Genomic DNA, 14,185 nt, shown 5'->3' with positions numbered 1-14,185 from the left:
GCTTTGGCAATGGAGTGGTTGTAGACACTCGGCAAGAGACAGATATGGGGTAGCGTTAAATTAAGTTCCATCAAAGTTTGGAAGATAATCCAGATTTTTCAAGACTTGTTTGAACTGAATGAATTATGAACCACACTTGGCCAGTATACAGCAATAGGCCAAGAAAGGAATTGGTTGGTTGGATTTAGTTCCTTGAGTTAGCTACCGGTAGGGTTTGGGGCCTATTTAAAATTGTCGTACACACACACACACACACACACACACACATATATACTCTAGCTGGCCCTGCCACGCATTTCTGTGGCTCATCCCTGTGACTGCCCCCATCCTGTTCCGACCCATGAGCTATCCTGCCCCCTCCCTCCAGCCCCACCTTATCCTTGTGACTGCCCCCACGCTGTCCCAACCCATGAGCTATTCTGTCCCTCCCCCCACCCCCGCCTCATCCCTGTGACTGACCAAATCTCTTGAGGGTGATTTATGAGTTCTGGAACACGGGGTTTGGGTTTTTTTACATGGCCCAGGTGTGACATCTGTCTACACAACTTGTATATGGTCACTCTCATATTCGTTTTGGACGTTGTGTCAAAATTTGAACGTCAAATTTTCAAGCGGTTTGGGAGAAAAGTGGACAGCCACCCACATGCCCTTTTTACAGTTACTTATACAGTGGAACCTCGGTTTACGAACACCTCGGTTTATGAATTTTCGGTTTACGAACGCTGCGGACCCATCTGGAAGGGATTAATTCACTTTCCATTACTTTCAATGGGAAAGTTATTTTCAGTTTATGAACGCTTCAGTTTATGAACAGACTTCCGGAACCAATTACACCCATGCTTCGGGTTAAGTACACTTTAGGATGAGTACTCCGCGGACCCGTCTGGAACGGATTAATCCACTTTCCATTACTTTCAATGGGAAAGTTCGCTTCAGTTTATGAACGTTTCAGTTTATGAACAGACGTCCGGAACCAATTGTGTTCATAAACCGAGGTACCACTGTACCTACCTATCTATCTCCCATCCTTCATTAACTTTATGGTAAGAAAGTGAGTAAAATTATTTAAGCCTGAATACTGTAATTCACCCTGAGATTCTTGGGTGAAAGGTGGCATAAAAATTTAATAAATAAATAAATTTATGAAACCTTCTGGCCTGGTTTTATGTAAGCTTTGACGTGCTTGAGAACAGGCTTCAGGTTGTTTTCATATCGGACGCACAGATTTTCAATCTTGATTTCCCCTTCTTGCGGCCAGTCCTTGGGGACCTGAGAAATATCTGGGAAATGAATGAAGTCGTTGACCGTCAGTGCTTGGAAGCCTTATCTATGCGATCAGTTAGCACGCAAGCGCAATATTGTTTTGCTCTCTGGCTCGTATGCATGTACAAGATAAAGACATTCAACTAAATGGAAGATGAGCAAAATGTACAACCAAGGAGCCCCCAGCTGGATTAGAGGCTCTTGACTCAGTTATGCTTCAGCTTAAGATAGAACGGCAGTGTTAAGACTCTATACATTAGGTGATATCCAAGTCATAGTCAAAGAAAACCAACTAAAATCAATAGACTTCATTTCAGTAGGTCTACCATGATGCTGATTTAGAATCATAGAATTGTAGAGACGGAAGGGCCCCCCAGGGACATCTGGTCCAACCCCTGCAATGCAGGAATCTCAACTAAAGCATCCATGACAGATGGCCATCCAACTTCTGCTTCAGAACTTCCAAGGAAAGAACCTCCCCGGGGGAGACCATTCCACTGTCAAACAGCTCTTACTGTCAGAAAGTTCTGGTGTTTAGTCGGAATCTCCTTTCTTGTAACTTGAAGCCGTTAGTCTGGGTCCTACCCTCTGGGGCAGGAGAAAACAAAGCTTGCTCCATCTTTCATGTGACAGCCCTTGAGGTATCTGAAGATGGTTATCATATCTCCTCCCAGTCTCGACTTTTCCAGTCTAAACATACCCAGCTCCCTCAACCATTCCTCAAAAAGCTTGATTTCCAGACCCTGTGTCATCTTGGTTGCCCTCCTCTGCACACGTTCCAGCTTGTCAATATCCTTAGTTGGGTATCACTTATTTATGAGTAAATCAAGGAATAGGAGGACCACACCGACTGCTCCACCTTCTGAGCATAACCTTTGAAAGAGCCTACAAATGTAGGAAAGAACTGGAAAACCGTTGGCAATCAACTCAGGTTCCTGATCGCACAAACGGAGCCAGTTCACATAGTTTTTACAGATGTGTGCTCTTTCAGACGTTATAGCGAATGTATCTATGGGGCAGAAGTGAGGGCAGCAGGCATGAATAACAGGACTGTAAGCAGGGCCGTCTTAAGGTCATCGGGCGCCCTGGTGCAGGGATCCCTCAGGCGCGCGCCCCCACTCTTAAACACAAAGGAAAACTCTTACCTGGCGTGCCGGGCGGCGGGAGCCTCACGGCGGCCCCCGCATCTCACAGCAGGGCCGCGCTGTGCCGGAGGCCACCTGCCTGTCCAATGCCGCCGGATTGAGTGGGGGAGGGGGCGCCGCTGCTCTGCGCGGCCTTCCTCCCTTCTCCCAGCGGAGCGGGGTGCCTGGGCAGGCCGGGCCACGCCAGGTGCCTTCCCGCCAACAGGGCACTGTGTTTCATTGGTAGAGGTGCTGCCATGTGGCGTCACCTCTACTAATGAAACGCAGCGCCGGGGTGAGGGATGACCCTGGCGCTGCAGAGCGGAACAGGGTCCTAGTGCCCCTGTTCCGCTTGCTTCCCTCCCTGCTCTCGCGGCGCAGCTGGTGGAGGGAAAAGGGAGGCCGCCGCGAAGCTCCCCCACTTGCTGGGGCACCCCTCAGTGCCCCTCAGCGCCCCCTGATTGCTCAGGCACCGTGGTGCATTGCGCCACTAGAGTCAATGGGCGAGCCGGGCCTGACTGTAAGCATTTTGACATACCCATGGTGCCTTCGTAGTTCTCTGACTCCATGTTGAGAAAACTGTTCACTTTCTTCACCGCACCCATTTGCACTTCTAAGTCAGCCAGGTTTCTCACCACCCAGTTCAAATAATTGGTGATCTGAAATGATACAATAGGATAATGGGACGTGGGGATGGGGATGAAGATGGTGGCATCTCTTTGTAGCTGTTTCAGGGGATGGAAACGGGCTGCTGGTTGTACAATGTGACGGAGTGAGGCTTCATTCATTCATGAGTCGTTTTTGAAAGTTAGAACAGCGCTGACAAAGTCGTCGTTTTAAAACGGTAGCCGGATAAGCAGAACCAAAGAAACTGCTGGACTTGTGTGCAGATTTATATCATTGGGTTTACTCTGACTATAGTTACTAGTTAAATTTGTGTACTGGCTCCTAAAGGGCTAGCAAACATCCAAATGCTTAAACAATACAATTCAAAACAAAAATTGAAAACCTATTAAAAGCATGTAAAAACAATTAAAAACCGTGTATTTTATTCTGTGAGCCACCCTGAGATCTTGTGGGGAAGGACAGTAGACAAATGTAATAAAAAATAATAGCATAGAAACATTTACAAGTATAACGTCATAACACTCTGCGTACAGTGGCTTGATTCAGGTGTCACCAATGGCCATTCACAAGCTGTCTAAGCACCATTCTCCAGCATGAGGTTGAACAGAGTCTGCTGCTGCTCCTGGCTCTTGTCACTGCTTGCACACCTGGGCAGGTGTGCAAGGCTATAACAAGAAGCAGGGGCTTGGGGTGGAAGGTTCGCAGGCTATGAAGGACTTGCTCACAAATTTATTGACAGCTGCACAAATTATTATAGCTAGGGTAGGAAGTGGAAGGGGCAAGCAGGAGATAAAATGGAAGAAGGTATAAAGAGGCGTAGGATGTAACTATTAATGTTAAATTAGCATGTGTCATTAAGGGAATATGCAGGAGAAATTATTTTGAGGAGAAGGTGTTTATACAGTTTGCACTGTTAAAACGGAAAGGGGTCAAACTATCACAAGAGGTGTTGAAATATTGGGATGTTGGATAGTTACAATGGAATGGTCTTGGTGTTGGGCTGCACATTTTTATTTTTTTATTTATGATTATTACATCATCAAAATAAAAAAAATAAAATTTAAAGGAGAAGGAGAGGAAGAAGAAGGGGCTACAGGCTTGGGATGGGAGGGGCTGAGGCAGTTTTCAGAAGAGATAGAAGTTATCCCTTCCTCCTCCAACTTTTCCACTCCCTTCCCTCCTATCTCTTCCCCCTGCCGAAATTTAGACTGCAAATTCCTCAGGCTGTGGAGGGACCATCAGGCAAGGCCTCTTTCCACCTGCCTTGCCTCGCCCCCTCCGGCCCTGGGACTCCCATAAGGAAGCTGTGCTGTGAGGGGAGAGACTCCATCAGGCAAGGCCTCTTTCCACCTGCCTTGCCTCGCCCCCTCCGGCCCTGGGACTCCTCATAAGGAAGCTGTGCTGTGAGGGGAGAGACTCCATCAGGCAAGGCCTCTTTCCACCTGCCTTGCCTCGCCCCCTCCGGCCCTGGGACTCCTCATAAGGAAGCTGTGCTGTGAGGGGAGAGACTCCATCAGGCAAGGCCTCTTTCCACCTGCCTTGCCTCGCCCCCTCCGGCCCTGGGACTCCCATAAGGAAGCTGTGCTGTGAGGGGAGAGACTCCATCAGGCAAGGCCTCTTTCCACCTGCCTTGCCTCGCCCCCTCCGGCCCTGGGACTCCTCATAAGGAAGCTGTGCTGTGAGGGGAGAGACTCCATCAGGCAAGGCCTCTTTCCACCTGCCTTGCCTCGACCCCTCCGGCCCTGGGACTCCCATAAGGAAGCTGTGCTGTGAGGGGAGAGACTCCATCAGGCAAGGCCTCTTTCCACCTGCCTTGCCTCGCCCCCTCCGGCCCTGGGACTCCTCATAAGGAAGCTGTGCTGTGAGGGGAGAGACTCCATCGGGCAAGGCCTCTTTCCACCTGCCTTGCCTCGCCCCCTCCGGCCCTGGGACTCCTCATAAGGAAGCTGTGCCTGGAGGAAGAACTGTGAGGGGGAGACTCCATCAGGCAAGGCCTCTTTCCACCTGCCTTGCCTCGCCCCCTCCGGCCCTGGGACTCCCATAAGGAAGCTGTGCTGTGAGGGGAGAGACTCCATCAGGCAAGGCCTCTTTCCACCTGCCTTGCCTCGCCCCCTCCGGCCCTGGGACTCCTCATAAGGAAGCTGTGCTGTGAGGGGAGAGACTCCATCAGGCAAGGCCTCTTTCCACCTGCCTTGCCTCGCCCCCTCCGGCCCTGGGACTCCTCATAAGGAAGCTGTGCTGTGAGGGGAGAGACTCCATCAGGCAAGGCCTCTTTCCACCTGCCTTGCCTCGCCCCCTCCGGCCCTGGGACTCCCATAAGGAAGCTGTGCTGTGAGGGGAGAGACTCCATCAGGCAAGGCCTCTTTCCACCTGCCTTGCCTCGCCCCCTCCGGCCCTGGGACTCCTCATAAGGAAGCTGTGCTGTGAGGGGAGAGACTCCATCAGGCAAGGCCTCTTTCCACCTGCCTTGCCTCGACCCCTCCGGCCCTGGGACTCCCATAAGGAAGCTGTGCTGTGAGGGGAGAGACTCCATCAGGCAAGGCCTCTTTCCACCTGCCTTGCCTCGCCCCCTCCGGCCCTGGGACTCCTCATAAGGAAGCTGTGCTGTGAGGGGAGAGACTCCATCAGGCAAGGCCTCTTTCCACCTGCCTTGCCTCGCCCCCTCCGGCCCTGGGACTCCCATAAGGAAGCTGTGCTGTGAGGGGAGAGACTCCATCAGGCAAGGCCTCTTTCCACCTGCCTTGCCTCGCCCCCTCCGGCCCTGGGACTCCTCATAAGGAAGCTGTGCTGTGAGGGGAGAGACTCCATCAGGCAAGGCCTCTTTCCACCTGCCTTGCCTCGACCCCTCCGGCCCTGGGACTCCCATAAGGAAGCTGTGCTGTGAGGGGAGAGACTCCATCAGGCAAGGCCTCTTTCCACCTGCCTTGCCTCGCCCCCTCCGGCCCTGGGACTCCTCATAAGGAAGCTGTGCTGTGAGGGGAGAGACTCCATCAGGCAAGGCCTCTTTCCACCTGCCTTGCCTCGCCCCCTCCGGCCCTGGGACTCCTCATAAGGAAGCTGTGCTGTGAGGGGAGAGACTCCATCGGGCAAGGCCTCTTTCCACCTGCCTTGCCTCACCCTCCAGTCTCTATTTTTCGATTTGTATTGTATTGTTTTATGCACTGGGGCTTGCTGTTGTTTTATTGATTATTGTTTTGAAATCATTTATTGTAAATGTTAAGAGTGGGTTTCTGTTTAATTTTCATATGCTGATATTATTCTATACTATTGTAATGATTGTTGAACGTTACATTATTTGTTTGCTTATTTTAAAGCTATGGTTGATTATCATATTTTTGTATTGCATTAGATTGTTATAAGGTTGTTTTGTATTTCGTTAGATTCTGTTTCTTCAGCTTGTAAACCGCTTTGAGTATTGTATGATAGAAAGGCGGTATACAAATTAAAAGTGATGATGATGATGATGATGACCTGCTTTTCCTTTGCTGTAAGGCATTGCAGGGGGTTGGACTAGAAGACCCTCGGGGTCCCTACCAACTCTACAATTCAGTGTACAGCAAGGATGAGTGACTGTGCCACTATGAAAGAGAGGAAAATTTCATTAGTTGATTTTTACATAAATATCTAGCCTGCCTTTCAAGCTGAGCTTTTCCTGTAAAGGCTCCTTACAACAATAATTCAGGAAATAAATGGAGATTTTTTTTTAGAAAATGAAATGAGATTTTGCTTTTGTTTTTGTTCTGTTTTTTAAAAGGGCAGTAAAGTGGATCCCCTGTCAAAAGCTGGATTTGGGAAGGCTGAAGTCCTTGTATGCACTTTTCCCTTCCTTTCTTTGGGAGCACTCAGGGCCTGGGAATCTCAGTGACTTTGTTATGATTATTTCCAATTGGCTCATAAAGCCAGAAGCTGCTCCAAGTCATTCCAAATTCCCTGGGCCCTGGCTTGGATCCATAACTTGCAAGATTGTTTCTGTCAATATTGAGAGAGTTGGGAAGTGAACCATGTACGGGTTTTATTTTTATGAAATATACTCGGAGCCGAGAGTGAATTTCATGCTCTTTATTCAGCTCTTAGTCATCAAGGAGAAGAAGAGAAGAAGAATGCCCTTTTCCCAAAACCATCCGCTTATATACATTATTTACACAATGGGCTTTGCGTGATTGGCTACTTCAGGGATTGACTTCTGCCAGCAGCCTGATTGGCTGCTCCTGCAGGCCAATCAGGTTGCAGATTCACTTCTGCCAGCCGCCTGATTGGCTGCTCCTGTAGGCCAATCAGGCTGCAGATTCACTTCCACCTGGAGTTGGATTAGGTGGCTCCTGCGGACCAATCAGACTGCTGATTCTGGATCCTATTGTTCTATGATTCAGCTCAGTACATAACATATTTTAACGGTGGCTGTGAACCCAGCGGATTGGTTTCCGAGTGTGCAAGGCACTGGCAGATTTTGCTGTGCAAAGTGCACCAAAACAAGCAGGATCTGTGCAAGATGGCACGACTGGCTCTTGCAGAGCTCCTCGTTCAATTTGATGCAGCTTGCTTCAAAATGAACTGCGCCCAAGTGCTGTAAACTTCTGTACGTACCGTTAGTGCATAGAGGAGACCCAAGCCCACAAGGCCAGACTTTGGACCATCATATGGAGAAATGGAAGCCACAGCTGCAGTGAGAACAATGAAAGCGCCCAGATAATCCTGCAGAGAGAAAACAAAACACAAAAGGTGAGGGACAGATTTATGCTACAGTTCAGTTATATTAAAGTTCACTGAATTAGTTCAAAAATCCCTAGCAACACCTGAAAGCAGGTCCCATAATTGCTGGGTGAACTGTACATATATCAAGATCATTTTGGGGTAGAACTTTGAACAACTTTGAACGTGTTGGACACGGGGGCAGAGAAAAAGCAGCACCTAATGTAGCTGTCACAACGGGAGGCTGATCTAACTCAGCCATGAAATAGGATATGGCCCTTTTGCGTTTTGGCTCTTCCTTTTGGATGACTGGCTGTGTAAGCCTGCAGCTGCAAGAAGAGGAGAGAATAGCTCTGAACAAATGCTTAGTGGCAGTAAAGGTGAGGCGTTAAAACGGGCTAGGTTAGGGATGGGGTACCAGAGCTGGACCATAAAGAAGGCTGATCACCCAAAGAATTGATGCTTTTGAATTATGGTGCTGGAGGAGACTCTTGAGAGTCCCATGGACTGCAAGAAGATCAAACCTACCCATTCTGAAGGAAATCAGCCCTGAGTGCTCACTGGAAGGACAGATCCTGAAGCTGAGGCTCCAATACTTTGGCCACCTCATGAGAAGAGAAGACTCCCTGGAAAAGACCCTAACATTGGGAAAGATCTAGGGCACAAGGAGAAGGGGACGACAGAGGACGAGATGGTTGGACAGTGTTCTTGAAGCTACGAACGTGAGTTTGACCAAACTGTGGGAGGCAGTGCAAGACAGGAGTGCCTGGCGTGCTATGGCCCATGGGATCACGAAGAGTCGGACACGACTAAATGACTAAACAACAACAACATACTTCAGCACAGCGGCTTGTCGCATTTGAAAAGCTGACCCCCCCAAAATTAGCTGATTTGGATGAACTTGAATTGAACTGTGAACTGAATGCAAACCCAACTAGTTCATTTTGTAAACAAAAAGAATGTGAACTGCAACTAGCTCCTTTGGGGGCACGTTGAACTGGAACAAGAACTAGTTCTTAAAAAAAAAAAAACACCTTTCAAGCTCTAAGTGGATCCAATACATCGAATTCACATTTCTTTGCTTAACATTCACCCTGCCTTACAAAGGACTAGTGTCCAGATGCAAAAAGAGACAGGGCAACTGCACATTTACTTTTTGTACAGCAGAAGGGATTTCAGCAGGGGGAGCAGGAGTGCGACTGAGGTTTTTAGCGACTGTTGTGCCTTTAAGTGCAGGGGTACCGTAGCAAATGCGGTGCTGCCTGATGTTGCAGGAATACAGTTCCTAGTATTCTGTGGATGCCTGGGCAAAGAATGTGTGTGTGTTTGTCTGCGTGTGTGTGTGTGCGTGTGTGCGTGTTACAACCCTCTGGTTGTAACCCTCTGGTGGAATCTGTAAGGGATGGGTACAGGACCGGTGACCTCCAGATTTGTTGGACTATAACTCCCATCACCCCTGATCTGTGGCCATGCTGTTTGGGGTTGACAGGAGTTGGAGTCCAGCATCTGCAGGAGATGCCCCCCCCCCAAAAAAAATCTCTTCCCCTGTGCTGTGTTGGTGGGCTGATCTAAATCACCCATAGAAGATGCCACTAGCAACAGAGGAGAAATTTATGGACACAAAAAACTGTTTGGTTCCCCCCCCCTCCATGGTTCATAGTGGCAGCGGCGGTGGGGAGGGTTAAGTCAAGGGATGGGCGCAATGGGGAAAAGCTAGTACAGGCCTTCATCCAAATTCCTAGTCCCTCGTGGTTGCTTTTACAAGAAGAAAGTTATGGCTTTAACATATAACAGGGGTCACCAGCCTTTCTGAGCTCGTGGGAACTTTTGAAATTCTGAGGGCATCCCATCCAATCTTTAGTTGTTATTTTCCCCTGGGTAACTCCCCCCCTCCCCCGCAACATACACAGAGAAAGCACACATACAGATCCTTACTACACAACACACACACACACACACACACACACACACACACACACCATCACGAATTCACAAGGGGGTCTGGTTAAAAGTCAGATCCATGCAGAACTTCAATTTCCATGGTTTACACAGTGTCTACCCCCATGGAAAGCACCTGATAGGTGGCTTTTATTTTTCAGTCAGTGGAAGCAAAACGTCAGCGGTTTTCAACCAGTGTGCTGTGCCTTGAATGATGGTCACGGGTGCCGCGGGTAACACTGGTCTCCATCCCTCCCTCCTCTGATGCCCTCTCACGTCTCTGCCTCCCAAAGTCTTGAACAGCTGTTTGCTGCTGCAGCAGCAGCCCTAGCTACAAGCTGCAGAGACGAATGGTGCCTCTAGAGCTGGCCAGGGGGTGCTAGTTGCCAGGAGCTGAGTAAGCAAGCCAATAGGTGAGGGAGCCCGGAGGACTCCCAAGCATAGGGGAGAGGAGAGGCGGCTGAAGGATCACTGCACAAGGGGAGGGTGTTCGAAAAAGGGTGAGGGGCTGCCAGCTCTGCAGGGAAGGGGTGACAAAACTGGGCTCCCGAGCCCCACAGGGGTGTCTTAGAAAGAATGCAGTTGGTCAAGGGAGCCGTGGACGCGAAAAGGTCAAACACCTCTGCAATATGTGATCTACGATTTGACGGTAGTGGTAAACCTGTGGGGAAATTATGCAATTTCATAAGCATCCATTTTACTGGATCTGACCATAGAGATGAAAGAGGAAGTGAGGAAGAGCGCCAGTCCTCTACGTTCTACCTTCAGCTCTATGACCTTTAGGGGTGGGGAGGAGGTAGCCACCCTCAACACAGGCACCCCATTGGCAAACAGGGGTGTATAGTTTGGTCCTCAACAGTCCTGTGCCATTCAGTGGCTCTAACGCAGGCATAGGCAAATTTGGCCCTCCAGGTGTTTTTGGGGCTACAACTCCCATCATCCCTAGCTAACAGGACCAGTGGTCAGGGATGATGGGAATTGTAGTCCCAAAACATCTGGAGGGCCGAGATTGCCTATGCCTGCTCAGGAAGCCTTTCAGCCTGTTTGCTAACATCCATCCCTGGTCAGATTTGGGAAACCAGCAAAGAAGCCTCTTAAAATCAATAGTTCAGGTGATATTCATGAACTCAAAGCTTCTGGCTTCCTTTATGGCCTTGCATGTACACCCAGAGGCAGCATAGTTGGGGGTCACCTCACCAGGTGAGCTGGGAGGGCAAACACTCATTCTCCTCTGTATAGCTGGATTGGGGGGGGGGAGTATAATCCAGCCCAGCCCAGCCCAACTCAGATTCTCTTCTGAATGACAATCACCCCCAGCAGCAGCAAATGAAGAAGTCTCTTGGCTTCACCGAGGAAAAAACTCAACAGAAATAACAATGAGCTATTTTAAGGACTGGCGCATATGAAAGTGTGGGTGTTTCGTAGCCAGATGTATTCCAGTTATAATTCTTTGCCCAACATTTCACATCAAACAAAAGTTAACTGACGGGTTCTAAGGTTTCAAAACCGTGGCAGGGATGAAGGCGTACGTACCGTCCTGACCTCCAACCATCTGTTGGCAGCCGACAGGAACAAGTATGCGATGTTGTTTGTGTCTGTCAGTTCCAGCATTCGCTGTTTAAATCTGGGTTCGTGCCTGCGAAAGACAAAGGGATTCTTACGTTAGCAATTTGCAATCCTGATATACAATGCACAGAGCACAGATTGCAGAATCTCGGGAAGTGGAACCTCAACATTCAGATCAGCTAAATCTGAGTAAGACTGTGCCAAGTTGCCGGGTGCTTTGTGAGGATCAGGAACCAGAATAAGTGTCCCACTCCTTTTCTCACATTTGTCCCCTTTTCTCGGGTTACCATATTTCTAGAAGTAAAATTCAGGATGCAAAAGTTGTTGAGTTTATTTTTAGGAAAAACAACATTTTGCTGATTTTCCGAAATTCCCCCCAGACACTGTTTTCGCCGGTTTAACATATGGCAACCCGACTTTTTCGCTTTCCCCTTCTGTGTTTTCCTCTACACTTCCCTCCCTCCCTCAACTTCATCTAAATGTTCAATTTGATCCAAATTGCAAGGGGGAGGGATTACAGAGGACCCCCCCCTCATCAGAAGCAGCCCGTCTCCAAGCAGTCATGAAAGTGCGGGGTCTGAAGGGGCGAGTCAGGAGACGGAGAAGGAGTGCCAGGGCTCTGGCAGCACTGGAGAGCCCCTGCTCCACAGGCAGGAAGAGAGAGAGGCGGGAAGGGTGGACAGGAATAAGACAGACCGTAGACCCTTCCTCCTGACAACGGTATTGAGAAGGAGGAGAAAGGGGAGGAGATTCACTGTCCCAAGGCTTTTATGTTGGTCAAAGTCGCGAAAAGGGGCAGTGCTGGATTCTGATTCGGAATGAGGAGACGTGAAACCAGCAGCTAGTTACACTGTAAATAATGTGCACTAATAAAGACTTTTGAAAGACAAGCGTGTGGAAGGTCGTTACTCAGGAGTAGTCGTAACAACCCTGACAGCAATCATAGAGCTAAAAGGAAAAGTTGGATAGAGTGTCATTTTTCTAACTTCCTCCTTTAGCTCTATGCACATACTAGACTGCTTCCTATGCGCCATGCATAGTAGTTCGCAAACTTTTTTATCTGGGCTACACTTTTGGAATAAAAATTTGCTCACGGCACCCCAGTTTTTTTCTTGATAAGAAATACATCGGAAACAAAAAGAAACAACTCTTAGCAGTGCTTGATTTGTAACACAGAACACAACTACTTTATAATATGATCGTGGGACATCCAGGAAGTATAAAACAAAGCAGCTATGTACCATAAGAACATGAATCATTCCCAAAATATGATTGTCCTTGAATCTTCCCACCACACTTGCCATTCTCTCCTGCCACACCAATGTGGCACATCACACCCTTTGAGAACCACTGCACTAACTGGAATCAGTCAAATAAAAGTGCAGGAGAATCTTTGCCTGATGCCTAATCCAGAAGCACAGGCATCATCTCTTAGGGGAGGGTTTTTAAGAGGCAAGGAACCACCACACAATAAGCCCAAGGCCCAACTTATTCCCAGTCGCCCAGAGCAGGTCCCCTGTTAAAGATCAAAGTCAGGGATGGGGAACCTGTGAACTTTCAGATGTTATTGGTACATCTAGAAGTCAGCGAAGATGGGATTTGCAGACCAGCCGTGTATGGAGGCCAGTGATTCTGTCCTTGCTTTAAGGGAACAGACTGCTCAGGCATGAGACTCTTAATATCACGGTCGTGGGTTCGAGCCTCGTGTTGGACAAAAGATTCCTGCATTGCAGGGGGTTGGAATAGATGGTCCTCGTGGTCGCTTCCAACTCTACAGTTCTACAATTCTATGACAGGTCCACACAGGAGAACAGCCCTTCAGAAACCAGTGCATCAGCATGTCCTCTCTGACCTACCTGGCAGGTACTGATAATATGAAATCCCATGAGTGGGAGGAGAAGAACCCAAAAAACACCCCTCCATTTACACATCCTCCCTTGTCCTTATCCCATCTAATGTACTGGCTATCTGACAAAGACCAATCACAAAATGCCATTATCCCAGAAGATGGGAGGAGATTGGGTTTTATGCTTTGGTCAACATTTAGTAAGTGATGCTGTAAAGCCAACGGCATGCTTTTGATGCTCTTTTTCGGCTCTGTGTGCTGGCTGGCCATCTTTTAACTCGAGCCAGGTGTTTACATAACTACCAAGTCTCCCTCCCTCCCAAAAACTAGCTCAGAGATATTTCATCATGAAGCATACATTTCTCCATTAGGGGGAAGGAAAGAAACCCAGTATTGCTTCAGCTCAGAGCGCAGCAACGCTGCTACAGTGATGTTTAGAAGAAATTGTAAATATTGGCAGGAGGCTGACTGCATTGTATAAACGTTACTGTTGTACTTCTGCTCTGGTAAAAACAGATGAATTGCTCTTTGCTGGTTTATTATAAATTGCAAGAATGCAGCGCTTGTGGTGCAATTTTGTTTAATTTCGTTTTGCTTCTTGCAAACTTGGGAGCCAAGAACTGCTTTACCTAAAGAAAAGCCTGATTAACAATAGCAATTGATCCAGTTTAGGATACAGTGGAAATCAGAAAGGGGAAGCTGTGCTCTGCTTGAGTAAGCCTTGATTGGTGCCAAGGTGGGTTACAAAAATGCCACTATGAAAAGAAGCACAAATTACATTTGCACAATGCAACAAAAAAACAAAGCGCCCAATGACAAAATAAGAAAACTGGAGCACAGAAAAGTCATGCAGAATATAGGAATACTCAAGAAAAGGCCTGGTAATGAGATGCATCTTGAGTAATTGATGAACGGCATACATTTTGACATGAAGCTTATCCAATGCATCGTAAAATCCCCGGATGCACAGCACTGAAATGATTTGAATGATGGCCAGTAGATACCGGCTTAATGTGGCAAAGCCATACTCGGTCTTAGAAAGGCTTCGTCTGCATGTTATCCCTGGGGTATCTGAATAAGGGATTGGCCGTTTGGCCATTGTAGAAACAGAGCTTCAGATTTCAAGAGGCTG

General features: G+C 48.3%; 1 protein-coding gene across 6 annotated transcripts in view; it reads right to left on the bottom strand.

Moving 5' to 3' along the window:
• The window catches only part of ABCC9 (ATP binding cassette subfamily C member 9), an 85,346-nt gene that overhangs the window by 11,341 nt on the left and 59,820 nt on the right, over positions 1-14,185 (bottom strand). For all 6 annotated transcript variants that reach the window (XM_035127133.2, XM_035127136.2, XM_035127138.2 and 3 more), the window contains 4 exons: positions 11,175-11,277; positions 7,599-7,706; positions 2,926-3,046; positions 1,150-1,280 (listed from right to left, as the gene is read on the bottom strand). In XM_035127133.2, coding sequence (XP_034983024.1) covers positions 1,150-1,280; positions 2,926-3,046; positions 7,599-7,706; positions 11,175-11,277 — 463 coding nt within the window. The remainder of the gene's footprint in view (positions 1-1,149; positions 1,281-2,925; positions 3,047-7,598; positions 7,707-11,174; positions 11,278-14,185) is intronic.

This window comes from Zootoca vivipara, chromosome 10 (genome assembly GCF_963506605.1).
Source record: "Zootoca vivipara chromosome 10, rZooViv1.1, whole genome shotgun sequence".
NCBI lineage: Eukaryota > Metazoa > Chordata > Lepidosauria > Squamata > Lacertidae > Zootoca > Zootoca vivipara.
Note: the sequence above shows the minus strand (reverse complement) of the source record. Positions and strands in the feature narration are given on the sequence as shown.